The sequence below is a fragment of the Strigops habroptila genome, chromosome 5 (assembly GCF_004027225.2).
Source record: "Strigops habroptila isolate Jane chromosome 5, bStrHab1.2.pri, whole genome shotgun sequence".
Taxonomy (NCBI): Eukaryota; Metazoa; Chordata; class Aves; order Psittaciformes; family Psittacidae; genus Strigops; species Strigops habroptila.
This window is the reverse complement of record NC_044281.2, coordinates 52,369,912-52,391,576: the sequence shown is the minus strand read 5'-3', so window position 1 is coordinate 52,391,576 and position 21,665 is coordinate 52,369,912. Positions and strand designations below refer to the sequence as shown.

Sequence of the window (21,665 nt, the reverse complement as noted above, 5' to 3'; positions counted from 1 at the left end):
AACCAACCTCACAGGCCATGCCAAAATTAACATAATCTTCCCTATGAGCTAGTCACATAATCAAACTTATTTTTACTTTATTAGTTTCTACAATTTTGACATTATCTTACAGCTCATTACACTGGGCACTAATAGATTTTTGTCACAAGAAAAGTCTAAATGAGAAGCCAAAATGAGTTCCTCAATTTGCAGTGATTAATCCAAGAGGATTTAATTCAGCCTTTGAATTAAAGTGTGCCAGTGTCCAACACAACAAATAATAGCTGGGTGTTTCAATTTACAACCTTTATGGCTTTCCACACAGTCAAAAACTCTTCCCATCCGGTCCCAGATGTCTCTTTTCTCCAGTAACACTTCAATACATGCAATTGCGTTTTAAGATGTCAGAGAAGTCTTTACCTCTTTTATCAGTGCCTGAGACTTCAATTATCCTCAAGTCTGCTTCACGCAGGCATCACCCCCATACCAGGGTACTCAGTAGAAAGGATGCGCTCTTTGTTCGCTAGCTTTGCTCCTCATTTCCAGTCCAGGCTGCTCATGCCTTTGTCTGCCCCCTCTGTTAAGCGTAACTTTGCTGTGCTCTCTGCTGTTCTCCCCCAGACAGAGCACGCCTGAGCCAAACTCAAGCCTTTGCACTAAAAAGCGTGCAGGACTGAGCCCGTCTGCCACTATCAAGAGGATGATATTTTACCCACCTGTGAAGGGTGGAAGAACTACCCATTTCTCTCCTACAACACCTATTGAGCAAGGTAATGCAGATGAGCATGCCTGCACCATGGACGAGAACTGGAGAAGCTTGTATAAGTGGACATATCTGTATCTCTTCTATACTTGGGTGGAAAAGCCAGGCCCAGTGTTTGTGATACAATGGGTGAAGGCAGGGATGCTGCAAGAGCACAAACTGACAAGTTTGATTAACCTGGATATCTATATGTCCCTTTAGAAAAGGCATGTGCAATTCTTCCCCCTGTAAACGCCCTACAAGCCCTATCTTCTCACCGGCCCACATGCAAAAAGTGCTGTCTGGTCCATCCTTCTCAAGTGCTTTGTAAAGCAGACACTATTGCTTAGTCTGCCTGACTTTGGACTTGGGTAAATGAGCAAGCAGTACTAGACAAATAAGAAAGACAGAAAGCGTGACCAAGTACCAAGAAATAACAGACCACCTCTGCCTTTTCCCTTTGCCCATCAAGTCAGACTCCTGACAGCAAGTGTTCCTTTTCTGCTCAAGACTGACAAGTTTCCAAATTGTGTTTAGTTCTTGTAAGATCCTACAAACTTAGTTAACCTAAACTCCACCAAAGCTCTTATTTTTTGTGCTTCTTTTGATTACTTTTTCCAGTTCTGCACTAGGTGACAGAAACTATCTTCCATTCTAAAACTTGTCCATTAGGAAGTCCAGAGATTCTCTTTTAAGATTAAATTGCAATGCCTACATATTTTTACACATATTATTATATCATTCTTCTGTGACTTCTTATGTACCATAAATGCCACAGAAGAGCATGGAAATGAAAATTTGAAACATTTCCAATGAAGAATGATTATGAGTACTAAGTCAGATTAACAAAATAGGAAGAAACTGGATTGAAATATATTCTCCTGGGAGGTAACAGTGCCTTCCAATACTTTGAAACTTATAGCTAATGATTATGTGGCTACATAGTAGCTCAGGCAATTGCAGAATTAGTGGGAAGAAAAGCAGCTGTAGGAGATCAAGTGGGTGCACTTGAAAAGTTCCCACTTTGAAAAATGCAGTTTTGGAGAACATTTCTGGAACGCTTCGACATTAATTCATTTGGAGAATGCAACTGTCAGCTCCCTATGCTCAGGGGACAGATTCATAATCTGGATCTAGGGGAAATTGTTGAGAGACCCCAGAGTATTGCCAGTTTATTTCCAGCTGGGATCTCATATTTCAGGTTTGAGGATTTCAAATCCCAGTCTGGAGGGATCTCATATTTCATTTAGTCACTGGAAGAACCCTGATTCTTTCTTATGTGTCATGTGAAAGCTGTAGATTTGGTATATTTGTGCTGGAAAGCAGATACATGCACAGAATATAAATGACAAACTGTGGGTACAAAAGACCCGAGGGTAACATGTATTCCTGTTCAGTCCTATAAGCTGCGACAAAATTTACACAACTTAATTCACACCAATCGTGTGCATCATCTCAGGGACCAAGCAAAAGATTAGAAAGATTTATAGCCTCCTTCCTTGCCTTTGCCAAAAGGTCTCTGTGCCTCACAAGTAATCACCTCTGTGCCTTGGTTCTCCTGCCAACAACTCAAGTATAGTCCTTTCACGTGGGACAGCAAATACTGTAATGAGACAGTGCTCTACATAACCATTTCCAATGCTCTGATGCTGCAGACATGTAATCTGTTGTTAACAGATTTAATTAAAGCAGCTTCTCAAGTTTCTTTTGGTAACTCCATGCAATACCATATCTACTGCATCACTGGCTCTGCTGACAGCTACTGCTCATACAAGTAAGGGATCTCTATGTGCTATTTATCACAGTTCCCAAGTAAAGGATGTAATCTGTGGTATCACACCACAAATTTAACACAGAGGAAGTGCTTCTTCGCACAGAACAACCCTGAACCACAGCATGGGGTATGTGAAACTCATGAAGTTCAACAAGGCCAAGTGCAAGGTCCTGCATGTGGGTCAGGGCAACCTCAAGCACAAATACAAGCTGGGTGGAGACTGGACTGAGGGCAGCCCTGAGGAGAAGGACTTGGGGGTGTTGGTTGATGAGAAGCCCAACATAACTCAGCAATGTGTGCTTGCAGCCCAGAAAGCCAACTGTATGCTGGGCTGCGTCTAAAGGAGCGTGACCAGCAGGTCAAGGGAGGTAATCCTGCCCCTCTACTCTGCTCTCGTGAGGCCCCACTTGCAGTACTGCATCCAGCTCTGGGGACCTCAGCATAAGAAGGACTGTGAAACTGGAAGCAAGAAGCATTTACAGAGCACACTGAAATTTCTGGGTGCAAGACACTGCCTAACACAAAGAGTAACTTGGCACTGGAGTGGGGCAGAGCTGCTGCCAAGGCAGGAGTGCTGTCCGCAAAGATAACAGCACCCTGCATGAAGTAACTGCTCAGCCTTCCCTGCTGCAGCTATCCTGGTCAGTGGTGAGCCAGCCAAGCAGCCAAGAAGCCAGCTCACGTAGGTTCACCAGTGGGAGAACTCCCAGAAAATTACAGCTAGCAAGCACCAAGACAGAGGAGTCATGTTTATAACATGGAGACATACTAATCCTTTAATGTCCACTGCAACATAGCCACACTTCTCTGAAATCTAACCCCAGAGAGGAAAGTTAGTCATCGTGGTCTCAGCATTCCAAAGTATACCACACTGGCACCCACAGCACATTGCTCTCTTCTCCAGAGCTGTGATGCCAGGCCACAGCTCTTTGGACAGATCCAGCCATTTAAACCTCACCAGCATGAAGCAACTGAGAGGTAGTGCAAAGGTCAGCAGAGTCACATTGGGGCAGTCCAACTCCATCTCCTCTAAGCAGCTCTTCTCCCAACACCAGCCCCACTAGTGCAAGCACTCACTGCTATTCATGTAGCTAAGAGAACCTATTTTGAAATGGGGGTTTGCCTCACTCCAGAAAAGTGGAAATTGCCCATTTCTTTGATTAAAGAAAGAAAGAAAAAAATGTTCCTTTGGCAATCCAGAAAAAGGCAGGTAAACACCACCATTCATATGCTCATAAATTTGCTTCTCTCCATTTGTGGAATACACTACCTCCTGTGGACACTGTACATTTCACAACTCCCAGCTGAGCTGCAGAAACTGATCTTAATGTATTAACATAAGAAAAACTGGGTCCTTAACACGGCCCATCAGAGAAGACACCCCATCAGAGAGACAAAGTATTCTGAACGCTCCCATGAGAATACAGACAATATTTGGGTTATCAGATGACAGTTCAGGTTAAGCTATCATCAAGATGAGGAACAGGAAGTGTTTGGCCATTTTGAGATGCTGATGGGTCTGCCAGAGGGACAGGAATGAGGAGGTGGGGGAATCCCTCTGCAGAGGATTGTTAAAAGACAGTGAAAATGAGTATGTGGGAGAAGCAGCCTGGAGAAGTAGTTTAACAGTGAACAGCAGCAGCCTCCTGCAGAGCCTTGAAGGCATCAAATCCCTCAATGTCAACGTGGAAAGCACAAATGATTTGCCAAATGCTCCTAAACTGGTCTGGCTATTACAAAGAGCACTTCACTGACAGCACCGAAGCACAACATGTTCTGGCTGAAAAATCAAGCATGTCATTTTGCAGGGAGTGATTGTGCTCTGCCAGGGCTGGGGATGCTGCCATGCCATTGCCACATTAAGCAGCAGGCACAGTTCTGAGCAGCTCTGTGCTGTTGCCAAGACGCTCTGTAATTTCACAACTGCTTTTTTCTGGCACTACCATGCAGAAAAGCAGTTTAAATTAGGCAGCTCAAACTGCTAAACTTACAGAGCTACAGCAGCATGCAAGTGGCAATTCCCCCAGTAATTCCATTCTCCAGGCTAAGCCAGGAGAAAGTTTAGCTCTACATTGCCTCTGTTGTTAACAAAACACACAAGCTCATTCAAAACAGCCTGGAAGGTATGAAATGTTTTATCTAATTTTGTTATTGTTGTTGCTAATAGAGCTAGAGGCAGTTTTCTGCTCAGAGAACAGCTGTAATCAAAAAAGCAGATGGAACAAATGGTGATTAAAACAAGAGGATTAATCTAGGGGAAGGAATTGAAAAATAAACAGCACGAGTAGTTCTCAAAGAACTGCAGAGGTTGCGCTGAACAGGAACCATAGTGGGACAAGACAGACCAAGTGCCTCCATGCCTGAGAGCTGCCAGAACAGAAAATACAATTCCAAAACTTGGGTTCTTACTACCATGAATGGCAAAGCCAAGGGACACATTCCTATACCCATGGCAGCAGTGATGGGCCAGAGCAGGTAACACCTAGACCTGTGCAGGTGACACCGCTTTCTGACTTAAAGGCTGATGCACAACATCTCACTTCTGCAAATATTGAGGACATCCAGCTGGGGACAGATTATCTTGTATCATTCTAGGTCAATATAAAATACGGACCTCTGCACTTCATGCTGATCTTAGTGAACCACACGTTCAGTCCAGCATGACAACTCACATGCAGGTGTCAAATGGGCAGTGAGTTAAGAACCATCTACATAATCAACGATGTAACATTACCATATCTGCAGGTCTAGGGTAACTTGTCTTCTGTCGATTTCTTTGGTGTAGGCTTTTATTCCATTGATTCTAGGACACTGAAATAAAGACAAACAAGATATGACATAATTCATATCTTTCAAGTTAAGCCTAAGTGAAAAGTCCTACGAACTTCAATCAATTTGGGTACAGAAGCATTCATTAAAGACTTGCACAACTGCATGTGAAGTTTAAGTAAATTATACAAGTTTTCCCCTTAAAGAGGCAGTGTGAACAGCTTTGGCAGTCCTCAAATGCAAAGCTAGTTGCAAGTAGTCTAAGCTACAAGCTCTAGGAAGCACTGAAAACTCCTGTCACAAGGGTATTATGAAAAGAAATGTGGGTACATGCCCCTTTTTCTATCTCCAATCCCATGATACTGACAGCTGGTGGGAAGGAATGTGTGTGTCTCCTATACAATCCTTCCTTCACAGTGAAGACACTCAAGTCAACATGAGGAGGGAACAAAGAAGGCAGCAGTGCTGTATCAATACCATTTTATTAAACGCTTTGTGCTATTAAAAGGCTGAACATCAGACTCCCCTTGCAGTGGAACTTTTCAGAAAACACTGACCTGCAAATGTTGAAAAGGATTTACACTACCTTCTCGCCAAAGTGGATCTTGGTAAAGGTGCATGTTTTCAGGTGTACATTCTTTGCTCTGATTTTTGGTTCAACAATTTCCTTAAATGTTTTTTCCATGATTGTCCCAAAGTATGGCCAAGCCTGTACAAGGACCTAAAGAATAGCAAAAGGGGAAACACTCTGAAAATTCTTTGTATAAGATACCTTTTGTTGAGAAACAGACACAAGCATTACAGAACACCTGACTATTAATGTCTGTCCTTTTACCAAGTCACATTTGTGCAGTTAAGACATCCTTATGGAAGGATCCATCTCAATTCCTCAGGAAACGAATTTGTTTTAGGAACTGAAGGGTGAGCTTTCAGCACTATAGAATATTATCTAGGCTATAGTCTATCGACTGCTTCTAACCTCAGGGGCTGTGCCAGCAAAGCCCAGGGTTAAAATCGCTAGAGCACAATAGTCCATAATTGCTCTACGGTGTCACAAAGTTCCCTGGAGACAGGTTTATTTAAAGAGGAGTGGAAATGAGCTTCTCATGAAGAAGAAAGTTTGCGAAAAAGAAAACCAGGATAGTTACTGGGTGCTAATTTGCAAGTTCGACTGTTTTGCTTTGAATTCCAGTGTCCAGTTCCAGCGAGAGCTTGACTAAACCTGCTTATGGGAGCACCTGCCTCCGAGCTCCCTGGGGACCTCTCTGGTAAGAGGAAATGCAACTGCTTTTGCTAAAATAATAATACTTACACACATATGTATATAGACATGTATACATACACACACATACACTCTTGCTTGCTTTTATTTTTTTCATCTCAGATTGAAGTGTTGTGCTCAAATTCATCAAACCTGTATTATCAACCAGGCACACATTTGGCTCTCATCAAAACCTCAGTGGCAATTCTATACTAAAGAGTTGGCTCCAAGACTTAGGTACAGACACTGATATGACTGAGCTGTACTGTAGTGACTTGGTAACTTTCTCAGACCTGGCCCACAGAGTTTGTGCTATGATATACCTCAGAGCAGATAGCTCCTCACCTTGTTCAGCCACTCCACTCGTTCAACATCAGGGAAGTGAACCTGAATGCAAAGAAAAAATAAAACAAAACAGTGAATGCCACATGCCATCTGTTTCTGCATACTGCAACACATGCAAAACATACCACAGAGTGTGAATAAACTTTAGAGTAAGTCGAGATCCCTCTGCCCTCATACATACATCCTTCATAATTTACTACCTCCTTGAAAAACGGTAAAAGGCAAAAGAACACGTGTGCATTTGATACACCAGCATGCCTCTGGGCACATTTATATAATTAAAGCAAGTATCATATCCTGTTCATGACGTACAGCATCATTAGATTTCCCACCCTTCTCTTGGTCATGCCTTGGGAAGCCATAAGAACCTGCTTCCCTTCAAGATCACAAGCTGTGCAGGACCTGTTTCCTGTACTGGCTCAGCTCAACCACGACACCGCGCTTTCAAAAATAAGAACCCACTTGGGAAACTCAATTTATTGGTTGTGACAGCATTTCTCCAAAAATATTAACATAGTGCCAGTTGCTTCAGGGAAAAGAAGCACTGTAAGAGTTCAAGCCTATTAGCATACACCATCATGTGTAACACTCCAGTATTTTCACATCTCAGAGATTTTTAAGAGACTAAAGACAGATTAAAATGAAGTCGTCACTTATGCATCACGTTTTCAAGTGACATTAAATGCCAACAGGAAGCATATGTGCCCATTACAAAATCCTTCAAGTTCCCTGAAGTGATGACTTGTTCAATCACCACCAGGACAGTCAGATATGAGGCCACTCTAAAGTATCTAACTGATCTCTCAGACCTCATCAAGAAGATGCTGAGTGAAGAGCCACAATCACCTTACTACAATGACACATTAAAGTCTTATGGATGTGGTATTTGCAGCCAGTGCTATGAGCTGGTACCAGGTTATTACAGAAGGGAAGGACAGTGCAGCTCTGCTCAGCTCCACGAGAGCACCCAAATACAAAGGGACTCCTTCAACTATCATTTAGCCTGATAATAGTCATTGGGTAGGACAATACATTACTTCCTTGTACAAGAACTGTGAATTACACTCTTGCTGTTTAATTCAGTGGCTTTCAGAGAGGTGCTCAGAGATGTTCAGATGGAACGGACAGCAGCTTGCTTTTTATTTCATTTCATGTATGATTTCAGAGCCCTTTTCCCCTGCTCAAATAATGCTTCAAATTATCTTCAATTATTACGTTAAAAAAAAAAAAAAAGATATTACCATATTCTTTACAAGCAATTTCTTTTGATGCTCTAAATAGCAACTTTTCCATTAAATAAGACAATGCAAGTCCACTGAAATGTCAGCCTATCCAGCTCTATTTGCATGATAAAGTCAGAATACAGCATCAGGAGGGACAATCAATACTGAAAAACCGCTGCTGACATTTTACAGTAAGGCATATTATGTGAACTGAGGACCTCCACTTCACCTGCCAGCCTTTCATCTTTCACCAAAAAGTCCTCTCTCAGGGCACATAAATCCTGGGTAGCCTGAAGGCAGCTGGCCCCCAGCTCCAACATAACTGCCAAGTGCCAGTGTCCCGCAGCATTTGTGCCACAGCTCTGGATCAGTCACAGGCAGGGTAGAGAAGTTATGGAAGTAGCATGGCAAGCTGTCCTTCAAAAGACCTTACAGCAAGGAGAGAGATGTGACCCAAAAGGAAAGATAGACCAGGGCTCAGGGCAACAGTTAAGCTGTGACTTTCTCACCAGATCCCAGTGAGAAAGTCACAGACCACATGTGAGATCCACCAATGTTAAGGGAAGAAAGGTAGCACAACATAAACTGCAAAAGATGGCTGGGATTATTCACTAAAGCCAAAGCTGCTAGAGATGTAACTGCAAGAGGCAACCAAGAAGCAAACTAGTGGCTTAAGAGACCTGGAGCAGCAGTTAGGAGCATGACGAAACAGGCAAAAACCGTGAGAAGGAGGCAGCAGCTAGATCCACCTTGAGAAAAAGCAAAATTGAATTCACTATTTGAGCCACAGACAGTGGCCAAACCAGACGGCCCACGGTGAACTCCAAAAACAACCACAATGAATCACATACCCCTTTGTCACACCTCAGATTTTGATAGGATTAGCAGCCTTTTGTGGTACACTTCCATCCCACCTGACACTGCCTCATTCCTGTGTTTGCAACACAGCTCCTACCCAGGCACTCTGTGCCTCAGTTTCCTTTGACAGATGGAAGAAATAGCACTGCTGTAGCTCTGTGGTACTAAAGACCACCAGGAGCTCCTTGGCTAACACTACAGGGCTCTCACAGAGGCAAACACCACAAATTGGCCAACTACAGGTTTCTGGTGAAAACCAGCTTTCTGCCTATTATGAAACACCACCACATATCCGTGGGTTCCCAATACCAAAGGTCAGCTGAGCAGTTCTGCAGAAGCAGCAGAGCTTGGTATCCAACTCTCACATCTAGATTATCCACTGTCTAATAAGACATAAGCTCTGAGCAAAGCCTTTCTGACCCACAGGGTATTCTTATTACACGCATGTCCCACTAGTAGAATATGAGTTCTGCTCTAGTTTGGCCCAGTGACACTAGCAAGCTCTGTTCTTATCCCAACAGTTTACTCCAAGAACTTACTGTATCCTAATACGTTTTGGAAAAAAACCGCAAACATCTACAGTTCCATACTTTTAACCACATGCTCTGGACTTCAGACTAACTTCAGACCCTTGTTACTGGTGAGAGCCCTAGCAGCAAGGTCTTGTCCTCAATTTTGTCATCAGTACAGGACAGGTAAGAGAAGCTCAAAACACTTCCTACTAAGCCCAGAACCAGCCACGAAGAGCTTCCAAAGTTAACGCTATCCCAGAAGAAGACTTAATCCTGAAGCCTTAGGCAAGTCACACTATCAAAATCAGTTTTCCCCACTTACAAAAGCAAGCCTACTTCTTGCCAATATTTTTGGAATGATGCAAAAATTACTTAGCATTTGAAAAGAGCTTTGAAGATCAAAAACACCAGGTAAGGGCCAATTACCATCAAGTAAAGAAAATTTGTAAGTTTCTGCACGGCTCCACCTTGCCCTGGAGCAGGGCACACCAACAATCATAGCAACAGCAAAACCCATGTCTGACACAACAGTGCCATTCTCTTCAATAAAGGAATCTATCCATGTGGGTGTGCGTATGTGTGTGTTTGGGGTTTTGTTTGGGTTTTTTGTTGTTGTTTTGTTTGGGGGTTTTGTGTTGGTTGGGTTTTTTTGATATTGGATGGTTTTGGGGACACACACACACACACACAGGGTTTTTAGCTCCCTGCGCAGGGGCAAAAAAAAAGCAAACAAAAAAAACGTCTAAACAAACCTTTTGGTCAGAGGAGGAATTAACTCGCCAAGTTTTGAAAGGACTGCTCTGTACCCAGTAATATCAATTCATCCTGGTAAAATGAGTTTAACTTCAGAAAGAAACCCAGTATACTTGGACATGCTCACCTGCAACCTGCTAAAAGCTGCAAAAGCAACACGGAGAAGTCACCACCACGAGAATAAAGAAGCCAGAATGAAGGTGGAAGCCCAGCTACCTCTGTGCCAGGCACTGGCTGGTTTTACAGAAGTCATGCTAAAGGCGGCACAGGCTGAAGTCACCTCTCCAAGGCACAGATCTGGCTGCTCAACATGAGCAGATTTTCAGCCTGGTCTCCTGAGGAAGCACAGCCTGCCCACGTAAGATGTCTAGCACAGGAATGCCTCTATTCCAAACTCACTGGCTGGTTTCAGCCAAGAAACTGGTGCTGCAAAAGAACCGTGCAAACTCCCTGAAACAGATGGTTGAGTAGATGAGGGAAACCCTCCCCGCGCCCCCTCTGAAGGAATGGCTGTGATATGAATACATCTCCTAACAGCTGATACCAGGACTGAGCAGAACCCGAGTCACATCTGAAGGAGCCACTACGCTGCTCTAAGGGAGAACAGTTTTTAACCAAACAGTGCAATCAGTGGTTGGTCTTAGCTCTTCACTGGATGGATCCTCCTCATTTTACCACAAGGCACATGAGAAGACAACTCTTTACCAGTCCCCTAAGACACTGCCATTGCTTCACAACTCCAGAACCTTTCCTAGGATTACAACACTGCAGATCCAACTCATGCTTCCCTGAGCCTGAACTGCATTCCTACTCCCACCTCTGCATGTCAGGAGAGAAGAACACAAGGGACATTTTTAGAGCTATTTCAGTTGAAGGTTCATGAACACTGAAAGGCAAAAATTAAAGATAAAAAAAGATGACACCACAGAGAACTGAATACACAGTAGGTGAGAATCAGCCACCAAGACAGGCACAGGGGAAAAGTAGATGATCAAATCAAAGAAGGGGATAGAAGAAAAATTAAAACTGAGGAGTTAAAAAAAATATCCAGCACAAGCGTGGTATGGAAGCAAACACCAACTGATGAAGAATAAAAGTTACTGACATAGAACAGGAGGAGAAGTGGCAATATGGATAAAAGCTAAAACTAAAAGCACACATTTGCAGCCCCTTTATGCCCAGATCCTACATCCTGCCTTTCGGCAGCCAACTCCAAGGATTCACAAGTCAGGAGTGAGGCCTCTGAAGACAGTCTGATCCCACCTTCTCTGCGAGCATGTGCTAGGCAGTGGGAGACAGCGCCGAGATCCCCCTTAAGCCTTCCCTTCTCCTGAAGGGTGCTGAACAGCCCCAGCTCTATCAGCCTCTCCCCACACTTCAGGTGTGGAGACCACCAGAACAGGCCTTGACCATCAGAACAGGCTCTGCTGGAGTTTTGCTGTTCGTCAAAACCCTTCCTGTGCTTGGGAGACACAGTGCTCATGGTGCTGCCCCTGAATGCTGAGTCAATAATCCTTTCCATCGACCACCTGCCCACACACTAGTAAAGCCTGATACTTTCAACCACAAAACCCAGGAACTTTTGAGAGAGAGAGAGTGTGTGTATATTGGGGGTGGTTGGGGTGGGGGGAGATGCTGGTTTTTCAACACTGACTACAAAACTCAGTTTCTCATTAGCAGGATTCAGGGCACTTGAGGATAAAATGCAACACTATGCTTGCAGGATCAGGGCAAGAACTGACACCACCACGCTCGTTAACGCTCAGAGTTGTGTTAAATGCTCTGTCAATACAAACAAGCAGAAACTTTATTCAGACACAGGCTTCTGTGCCCAGCAGGAAGGAACATGTGCGGGGAGCTGCACCAGCTCTGCTAGGAGACCCTGGCCTCACTTCTCAGAAGCGCCAACTGCCTTCGTTTCCCACACTATTAAGAAAAGCCAAGCGCTGTAGGCTATATAAAACAGTTTGCTGACTATAAATGTCTCCATGCAACACTCCTTACAAATAGAGCTCTTTGATATTCTTTCTTACAAGAAAGGCATTTCCCTACCAGTCAGTCCCTGACATGTTTTAAATGCTAAGCAAATGCCTATGAAGAAGGAAAAAAACAACACTCATCATCCTTTTCCATTAGCCAACCAAGGCTACCAACAAATAACCAAAGACATAGAATAAAACCTGCAGCTAGATTTTTGAGTTTCTTCACTTTAAAACCTAGAGTAGCTAGGAAAATATGTGAAGAAGAAACAGGGGTTGGCTTTCCATACTATCAAGTGATGGCTCCAAATATTGTTTCTGGAGGCGGACAATACTATGTTTATAGATTTTTATCTTCTTTCAGTGACACTAAAGAGAAGGAGAGAAAACCTTCTGGATGAGAAGGTCTAAAGTAAGTAAGCTCTCCACCAAAATACCTGCAATGCAACAGCACATGTTTGAAAGAAGATTTCTCCAGGGATACAGCAGTCTCTTCCACAAGCATGGTTACAGCAACATGCGCATCTCCTGGACTAAACCAACTTCCAGTTTAGCATTCACTTTACTGAGCAAGACCTCAAAATCAGACACGTTACTGCTTGGTCCAAGGCATATCTGCTACCGCTGTTCTTTGCCTTTCGGCTGTTCGCGACGGAGCACCCCGCTCCCCACGCTGCTCCCGCTGCACCGCCGGGCGCGCCGCAGCCGCGCAGCCCGGAGCCGCCCGCACGCCCCGCAGCGTGCCCGCTCCCGGGGCTCCCGCTGCTCCGGTCCCCACTCACCCAGGCAGGCAGGTGCCGGGCGGCCAAGCCCCGGCACACCGCCTCCCGCTCGTCCTCCAGCAGCGCGAAGGCGGCAGCCAGCCGGTCGCGCTTCCACCGCCGGTTGTGTCCCCAGCAGAGCCACAGCGCCAGCCCCAGCAGCACCCAGCTGCCGCTCAGCCCCAGGTACCCCGCCAGGTAGACGGGACCGAGCCAAAGCATGGTCCGTGCCGCGGACGAGAGCAGCAGCCGCAGCAGGGAGCCCGACCGCCGGGCAGCAGGGCAGGAGGCGGCGGCGGGATGCATGGTGCGAGCACGGAGCCCCCCGCCTCTGCGGGGTCGCCCCTACCGAGTGCGCCGTCCCCGGCCGCCTGCCGCTGCCGCAGCTGCCCCCGCCCGGCGGGGAGGCGCGACCCCGCCGCCGGGGCACCCGCCCGGCCCGGCCGCCAGCGCCAACCGCCCGCCCCGCCCCGCCCCGCGCCCTATGGCGCCCCCCAGCGGGCGCGCCGCGGGGGCACACACGCAAGGGGCAGGCGGCTCCCCCGGGGCTCCAGCGGCACGGGTGTCAAGCAGCAGCCTGCTGGTGAGAGCGCGGTCACCGCATCCCACAGGGAAAGGGGTGAGAGTGGAGGAACCCATCACACGCACGGCAGGGTGTGGACCAGCTGATGGGCTGCTGCCGGAAAGGGGTCTCTCCCACATGCCTAGGGATAGCTCTGCTGCGGGATGTGGGATCACCCACCACTGAACAGGAGACTGACCCTGGAGAGGCCTGGATTGCTCCAGACGTTGCTGTGGTCCAGTTCTTTCAGAGAACCTAACCAAATCCTGCTGTGACTGCTTGCTGCTTAATATAGAAGGATATGAGGAATAAACAGTCTGTTGGTTCTGAACACTTGCTGCTTGGAAGAATAAGAGTGCTTTTTTCTTCTCTTTTGATTTTGATGGGGATATTGCGGGGGTTTGGATTTTGATATACTGAGAATTATGAATTAGGGAATGCAGCATTATTTGGGAACCATGAGACACTTTTTGAGACTCTTTTACTCCCAGCAATATTAATTCTATACTTTGCTGTATAGGCCTTAAAAGAGAGGCTGTAACGGTATGGCTCTACACTGTTTTTCTGTGTTTTCTACTGCAGCTTTCCCTGGATCAGGCAAATGCCACCCTTTGTTCAGTGGATAAGTCTGGAACATCAGTGAATGATGCCAGCTTTGATTGTGGCTCCTCTTTGATATTGGCTGCACAGGATAACAAATGATGAGCCAGACACAAGCCTCCGAAAAAACAAAAAAAGGAAGCTGACCATGACTGGGAGAACTAGGTTTGGCCTCCACTTTGCCATGAAATTGATATTTAATTATGGGTCAGTCAATAAATCAAACACCACCACAAGTGATTCTCATTTGTATGTCAATCATTGTGCATGACTGATCTAGGATAGAAATCAGTTCAGGCATCTGAAAAAAATCAAGCCTCAAATACCTTGCATTAGACAAACTCATGCATGAGGCATCTACTATTAACAGGCACTTTTGGAAACAATCCCCCAAATCTTTCCCTTCTGTTAAATGAGGATGAATATGCTCTTCTTCCTGTGGGTGTTGCAAAGGTAAATCATTATAAAACACACTTAAGAAAGTACATCTTTACACAGTGGCCAGTAAACCCCTAGAACTTGGAGGAGGCTGCAAGACAGACAGTATCAGCAGGTCCAAAATGGGATTGGATACATTCTCAAACAAGGCCTACATGTCCTCCCTAATGCCACAGACACCCCAGCTGTGGGTGCTGGGGAAGGCTGTGGGGAAAGGACTGCAGGAGGGACAGGGACCTCTCCCTAAACAGCAACTCCTATAACCACTGAGAGCAAGAGGACTGGCAGGCTGGCCCCAGAGGGCATTTCTGTTTGTAAAGCTGGGAAGAAAGACCAGAAACTGGTGGATCTAAGGAGTAGAGTAGCTGCCCTCTTGACGTCATGCATTAAAAAAACATGCAATGGTTATTTTGCATAATTATACACATCACGAGATTTGTTTACAGGCAAGAATACACCTGATTTTGTCCTAACTGTGATCAAAGACTGGGGCTGAGGCTGACTTGTTGCTTTTTCTCACTGCCATTTAAAGCTTTGTAAAACATTTTCAGTATGACATCTCAGCCAGGGGGTGAAACTTCACATGGATAACCTCAGCCCCAAAGTCTGATCATTCTGAAAAACAGAAGCTTCTGAAAAAAGGGGAGGCTTTTTTAGTAATTTGAAGGCTTAGAAGGTTGCTTTTTCTACCAGGAGAAGCTATAATAAAAGGTAGATCCAGTGTTTTCCTCCTTCAAATTACTGCTTTTAAAGAGTTAGAGCTAGCTCAAGCTTGGAGAGCTATGCATTTTAGAAGCACCAAAAGGTGGCAGACTATCAAGCAGGGAAAACAGTGGGGCTGCAGTGAAATACATATTGGATAATTTTATAAAATGATTTTTTTTGTTTCTTTCTTTTTTTTTTCTTATTCTTCACTCAGATGATCACAAACCCCTAAGTTCAGATTAAAGAATAATGAGAGCGCTCCTTCTGAACAAATGGGCATGGCACTTTCAGTCCTGCAGCACAGCCCACAGCTGCTGTTTTGTGAAGGAGATGCTTCCATGAAAGCAGAACTCTATGTCTCATCCTGCACTGTCCCCCAAGACCTCAAGCTCAGAAACAGCCACACTCTCTTGGGCACTGCTTGTTCGTTTGCTGTCAACCCTTCTCCTTGTGAAGAGACAGTTTCTTTCTAGAGCTAAAGAGGTTTCAGGAACTTCAAACAATTACACAAATAACATAAAATTTCTTTACACTTTACTCACACTACTTAAAAATTTTTAAGTTAAACAAAAGAAAAAGAGGAGTAGAGGTGAAAAATTACTTTTATCACAACAGGTAACACAGAGGGCTGTTCTCAAACCAAATACTGTGCCCATGAGAACAAGACAAATCGATAGCCTTTGAGACCTCTGTTTATGATGGATAGTAGTGACCCTTTAAAGAATAATTGTTTCCTGTAGTTTTCTTCAATGTCAGCGGAAATACCGAATCATCAACCAAGAGGACAACTTAAGACCTACCAATTTCCTACAGGGCAAAGTATGATCTTGACTGCAGTAGACTGCTTTCCAGCACCAGATATCTGAGCCACTTGAAGCCAATCTTGTTTTCAATTACAGGGAAATTCACAACCTGTTTCTCCCAATATACACAGGACAGTCACTAAGGTAATGATCCATGGCTATTCTGGCCTGTGACAGTCTTCACCTCTGGTTTACAGACATCACCAGTGTAGTTTATTAACACTGGTAAAAGCACATGTTGTAGCTAATTATGACACAGGGATTTTACAGAAACTGTAGGGCTTTGAAAATGTATTAGTACTAAATTTGCTGTCTCTCAAGCTGGCCATGGTAACTAAGGCAACCCATTTTAAAGGTGGGGAGTTATGAAAAACCACTGCCAACGCTTTTTCTTTTAACTATAGAGAATATGCAAAGGAATTAATCTGAAATATCAATTGAAGTGCATACCAATGAGCTATCAAAGGCTTTACTGAAGATGAGTTTCTAACTTAACTTTCTTGTGGTTTCAAGACTTGTGACCAGTGTGAAATTCCCACATTAATGCTAGCAAATATTACAGGTGCACTATGTCTTTTCTCTGTGCATCCACAGCAAAATAGAAAACACTTATGTAAGGATAAAACCCTACTCCTTGCAGTAACAGACTGACTTCTGTATCAAGACATGATTAAAGCAGTTGCCTCTTTTGGCACTCCTTGTCACTTGACAAGAAATTGTTATTTAGTGTCCTCTGAGTTCATACTCTCCATCCACGCACTGTTCACCCTGTGAAGCAAAGCCATACTGAGACTTTGCCATCATAGGGCAAAAGCCTTGTATCTACTCCTACTCTTTGTTCTCAGGCAAACACTCCCACCGAGTCCGGAGTGCACTTCCTCAGCGAAAGCTGCGGCTCCTTCATTCCTTCTGGTTCTATCTGGAAATTAAATATGAGCTGGGCAGCTCAAATGAGCCCATGTTACATTGTTCAGCCAGGTATATTATTCTGGCTGGAGATATGTAATATGGTCATGAAAATAATCATGCATGTATATCTTGGTTTAGGAATCATTCCATTGGCATAAAAAAATACCAACCTCAGGTCTAGCTGTGGGATACTAACTAGCTAAACCATGACTGATCTAGGACTAAACACTATTATCTATAAACCTGGTCTGGACTGGTAATGCTAATGGGATTTCTTCTCAAGTGAAAAATAATGACATGCGTAGGACTGCAAGACCAGTGCCTTAGTTGGGAATATGTGCAAAGCCAGGCTGGGGTTTCTCTTGTTTGAAACTCTCCTCATCACTGTGCTCACTCTCCCATTCCGTGCCTTCTGATTGCCTGGTTCATGGCATCTCACTGCTTTTATACCATGAGCAGTAAAGAGAGGCACTGAGCAGCTGGTACTTTTGGCAATATAACAAAACCAGAAACAGCAATTTATTTCACATATCCACCTATTCTTTCTACATCAAGGCCATTAATATGAGGGCAGTGCAGTAGGATGCAGAGTATCCACCACAGGAGTTAAAGGGTGGTGTGGTCCAGCACCCCTTGCTCAGCCTTGCCCTTCCTGTCAGCAAATTCCACACTGCTCTGACACTGAGAGGCGCAGAGGACATCTGGGTAAGCAGAGCACTGAGAAAAGCCGTGTCTTGGATACACAAACTATGTAACTGTACTGGTGAGGCACAAGAAAGTGAAAGAGTACAAAGAGCATTCTATGCTGATAGCAGAAGGAGGAAAAAAATACACTTCCCTTACGGTGAGGACACGATTTTCTAGTGCTTCCGAGTCGGTCTGCGAATTGGAGCTGTCACTTTCCTGGCTCTGGGTACGACTCCGGTTTTCACAAGACACACTCTGTGTCACCTCGGAGCCTGCGCTGACCCGTAAGGAGCTGGTGCCACCTGCTGAGCACAACTTTTACTTCAGGAAGGCAGGCTGAAGGAAATAGAGCTATTGGAGGGTAGTTAGGACCTGACCGCCAGGGTCAGATCTCTGCATGCTGTCACAAGATAGCTTTGCATCCCAACATTGACGTCAATATCCAGTCCAGATTTGGTAGGTAATTTATGATCTGGGTTGAGGAAAAGTAGTTTTTGCTTGAAAAATCAAATCTTGCTGAAATTAGACTGTATTTCGCATCTAACAAAATCAGCAGAGAACTGCAACAAGCCACAGGAACTCTCATTTATTTTTATAAGTCTTTGCTGAGTACAACTTCTATTACTGTACGATATATTTTAATCTCAGAAGCACAGCCTGCTAAATCTCTTTGCCATTGTTATAACATCAATTTATTCCATTTTTCTGTTCAAACAATTGCATCTTCGACAGGCTCTGTGAGCAAAAGATACAATGTCTTCCATCTAAAAACAGCACAACACATTTCTTGGAGGATAAAGTATTTTATAAATTTTGTTATGTCAGTTAGTGAACGGCAAGCAAGAAAACCCTAGGAAAAAAGATTGTCTTCACAACCTTTTAAATCCTTTTCTACTTTGCTGAATGAAAGAGCATGCTGGTACAGGCTACTGAAACACATTAGGCTATAAAAATTGCCTTTCAGTGTGCGATGAATTTCCAACACAAACTGATTAATAATTTACAGCTTAGTCTGTAATCTGTACCACTTACATCTTGTTGTATTTTATGTGCTTAAAGGACTTGACTGAGCTCACAGAAACCTTTTCTTTATGGAATTCGAGTGCTCAACCTTTGTGAAACATATTGAAAGTGCCAAGCAGTGGGAAAAAGATAATTCATGAACTCCAGAACTGCTGTTCCAACTGGCATCTCCCCATCAGTAGTGAAACCAGGAAGGAGAAACTTTCTTGGTTACATTTCTTGGAGGGCTACATCTTGTTTAGCTGACATGTTCCGTTTGAAGTGTCACAAAACAAAAGGGTTTCTTGATAAACTGGACCTTATCGCTCTCTACAACTATAGGAGGTTGTAGCAAGATGGTGTTAGTCTCTTCTCCTAAGTAATAAGTGATAGAACAAGAGGAAATGGCCTCAAGTTGCAGCAAGGGAGGTTTAGATTGGAAATTAGGGGTAATTTCCTCATGAAAAGGGTTATCAAGCATTGGAACACGCTGTCCAGGGAAGTGGTTTATTGATGGACTTGGCAGTATTAGGTTAATGATCGGACTCAATGATCTTAAGGGTATTTGCCAACCTAAATGATTCTATGATTCAATGATTCTACACTGTACCTAACAACACCATCCCTATGAGGCTAGTTTCTTTACATCCAAGCTTTGAAGAAGTAATAGATACATCATCTGCTACACCTTCACTCCACAGAAGGAAAGGAGGGAGGTAAAACCTGACACTTTCTGCTCCTTTCTTTCTGCTGTAGGGCTCAGCCATAACTGCATATTTGACGTACAGCTTTGCCAGAAGACTCTTCATGTCTGTGGTCTGTGGTTGACACAGCATGGGACACAGATCAGATTCAGACCTACAGAGTAGCAGCAGGAGCAATGCATGTGAAACTGTGAGGAATGCTGTTTGCATTTTTGCCTGCTCAGACATCCCTTCATCATAATGGACCCTGACACAGGAACACCTGCCTGCTGTCTCCCACTTGGAGTGTGGGCTGCCAAAGAGAGCGCAAGCACAGTTTGCAATGGCACAGCCAGGCTGGTGCAGGGTTGGGAATTCAGTCAGTCAGAAGCCGCTTTCCTCAATCCAAGTTATTGCCAAGGAGCAGCAACAGCATCTTGCCTCTGTGCGAGGCTGCACTTCCCAGCTCCTGCTGAGTTTGTACTTTGTGTGCCTAGCCTTTTCTTTGAAAAAGGAAAATACATACAGCCTGACTGAATTGCTGCCTCTGAAGAGCTCCTACCAAGTCTTTTTAGGGTGTGCTTTCAGCAAAAAGCTGGTGCTCCAAAATGAAGACCTGAATCTGAGGAAGTGCTTCCTTCAAAGCTCCGGAAAGGTCCGTGAAAAGCCTGTTCACAGCAGAATCAGTGCTGAATCTGTTAGTGTCCAGAAACCGCTCTGAGCAGGCAGAACTGCTGTGTGACAGAGTTTTGCATTTAAAGACATGCACGGAGTGAATTTTCATATGACTTTTCTTAACTTGTCATGAGCAGCTGCAGCATGCAAACAAGCTCAAGACTTGATGGAATTGCAAAGTACTGTGGAAGTAGGTTACCAAGCCTACTTCTTTACTCAATGCTTCTCTCTTTGCAGCAATGGGCACCCTACAACTGAATGAGGCTGGGCACAGAATAATGAATTGTTTGAACTGGGGAAAGACATGATGGTGTTAGGTGGGTTCTATAAAACCTAAAGTGGCTGAGAAAAACTTGAGGAAAGAAGACAACTTCAGAGTAAGCTAACACTGCCACTCACAAACACAAAATCCCCATCAAGAGGAACATGAGATTACAGTAAACTCAGCAGATTCAAAGCCCTCCTCAGCCACTTCACTGCATCCCTGTGACACAGACAGCTGGGCCCCATAGGCTAGACCCAAGCATTTACTACTACCCATCCAAAAGGGATGACAGGTGACATCTCACTTGACCATTAAACCCCGACATAAGCATGCTGACAGTGTGTCTTTGGCTAACTGTACCAAACTGCACAGTGCAGTTACAAAGTCCTCCCTAGCACTGTGCACAAGAATATCCTTTTTATAGAGAGTTTTCCCTCTGCACCTGCTCCAGCTCATTGCTGGCGAGCAATCAGAGCCCAATCAGAGTACAGACCAGTGGCAAAAGCTATATTCATCCCACGATTATTTTAAAAATCTCGGAAAGTTTGAAAATCCTCAGAAGATTCCTTCTGTTTATTAAAAGTCCTAATCCATAGCCCAGATGCTCTCTCTCCAGCAGCAAGCACGCTGATCAAGTTCTCCAGGGCTTTGTACAACAGCTCTTCTTCCTGCAATCTCTTAGTGGCCTCTACTGGCCAGGACTGAGATCCTGGCATCTGTTTAAGTGTTACCAATCCTGAATCCAGCTAAGATTTACCTAGATATTTCATTGGTGACTACAGCAAAGACACCATCTACAGCGCTGTATTAATCTGCATGCACCCCACCTGATGCTGAGCATGTTGCTCAGGTCAGTCACTGACACCAACACGGTATCAAGGGCCTTGCAAAATAGCCCAGATTTTCCAAGTCTTTCCTGCTTCACTTTTTTGTGCAGTTGCAGGCACCCTTTCTAGTAGGTGAGGCACTGTAAGCCATGTCCTAGAGAAAATTCTTCCCAAAGACTTCTTCACCCAAATCTTTGGTGATAAAGTGATAAAAGTGCGTAAGAGGTATGTAAGTGCCTAAGTTGTATATTGAGATTGGTACTCGAGGATAGATGTCCTCCATTATGGATAAAGAGATAAGTGAATAGAAAAGTAAGCAAACACTTACACTGAGGAATATGAGAATAAGTGACTAGAAACACATCATTGGCTGTTGCCAACTATTATGGCTCCATTACATCTAGTGGAGCCAAATTAATATAGAGCAGCTGATTGTCTGACCTGCAGTTTAATACACAGAACACTAATGCTATTAAAGCCCATTTCCAAGAGCGGAAACTAGGGTAGAGAAGTTTAACAACTGGCTCAATAGTACAACGAGGGATCCTAGCTG

At 44.4% G+C, this 21,665-nt stretch overlaps 1 protein-coding gene across 1 annotated transcript in view; it reads right to left on the bottom strand.

Moving 5' to 3' along the window:
* ESYT3 (extended synaptotagmin 3) overlaps positions 1–13,314 on the bottom strand; it is a 34,236-nt gene extending 20,922 nt beyond the window's left edge. Inside the window, exons 1-4 of the mRNA XM_030488282.1 lie at positions 12,978–13,314; positions 6,871–6,912; positions 5,851–5,985; positions 5,230–5,306 (exon numbers count right to left, since the gene is read on the bottom strand). Coding sequence (XP_030344142.1) covers positions 5,230–5,306; positions 5,851–5,985; positions 6,871–6,912; positions 12,978–13,262 — 539 coding nt within the window. The 5' untranslated portion in view covers positions 13,263–13,314. The remainder of the gene's footprint in view (positions 1–5,229; positions 5,307–5,850; positions 5,986–6,870; positions 6,913–12,977) is intronic.
* Between the last annotated feature and the right edge of the window lie 8,351 nt (positions 13,315–21,665).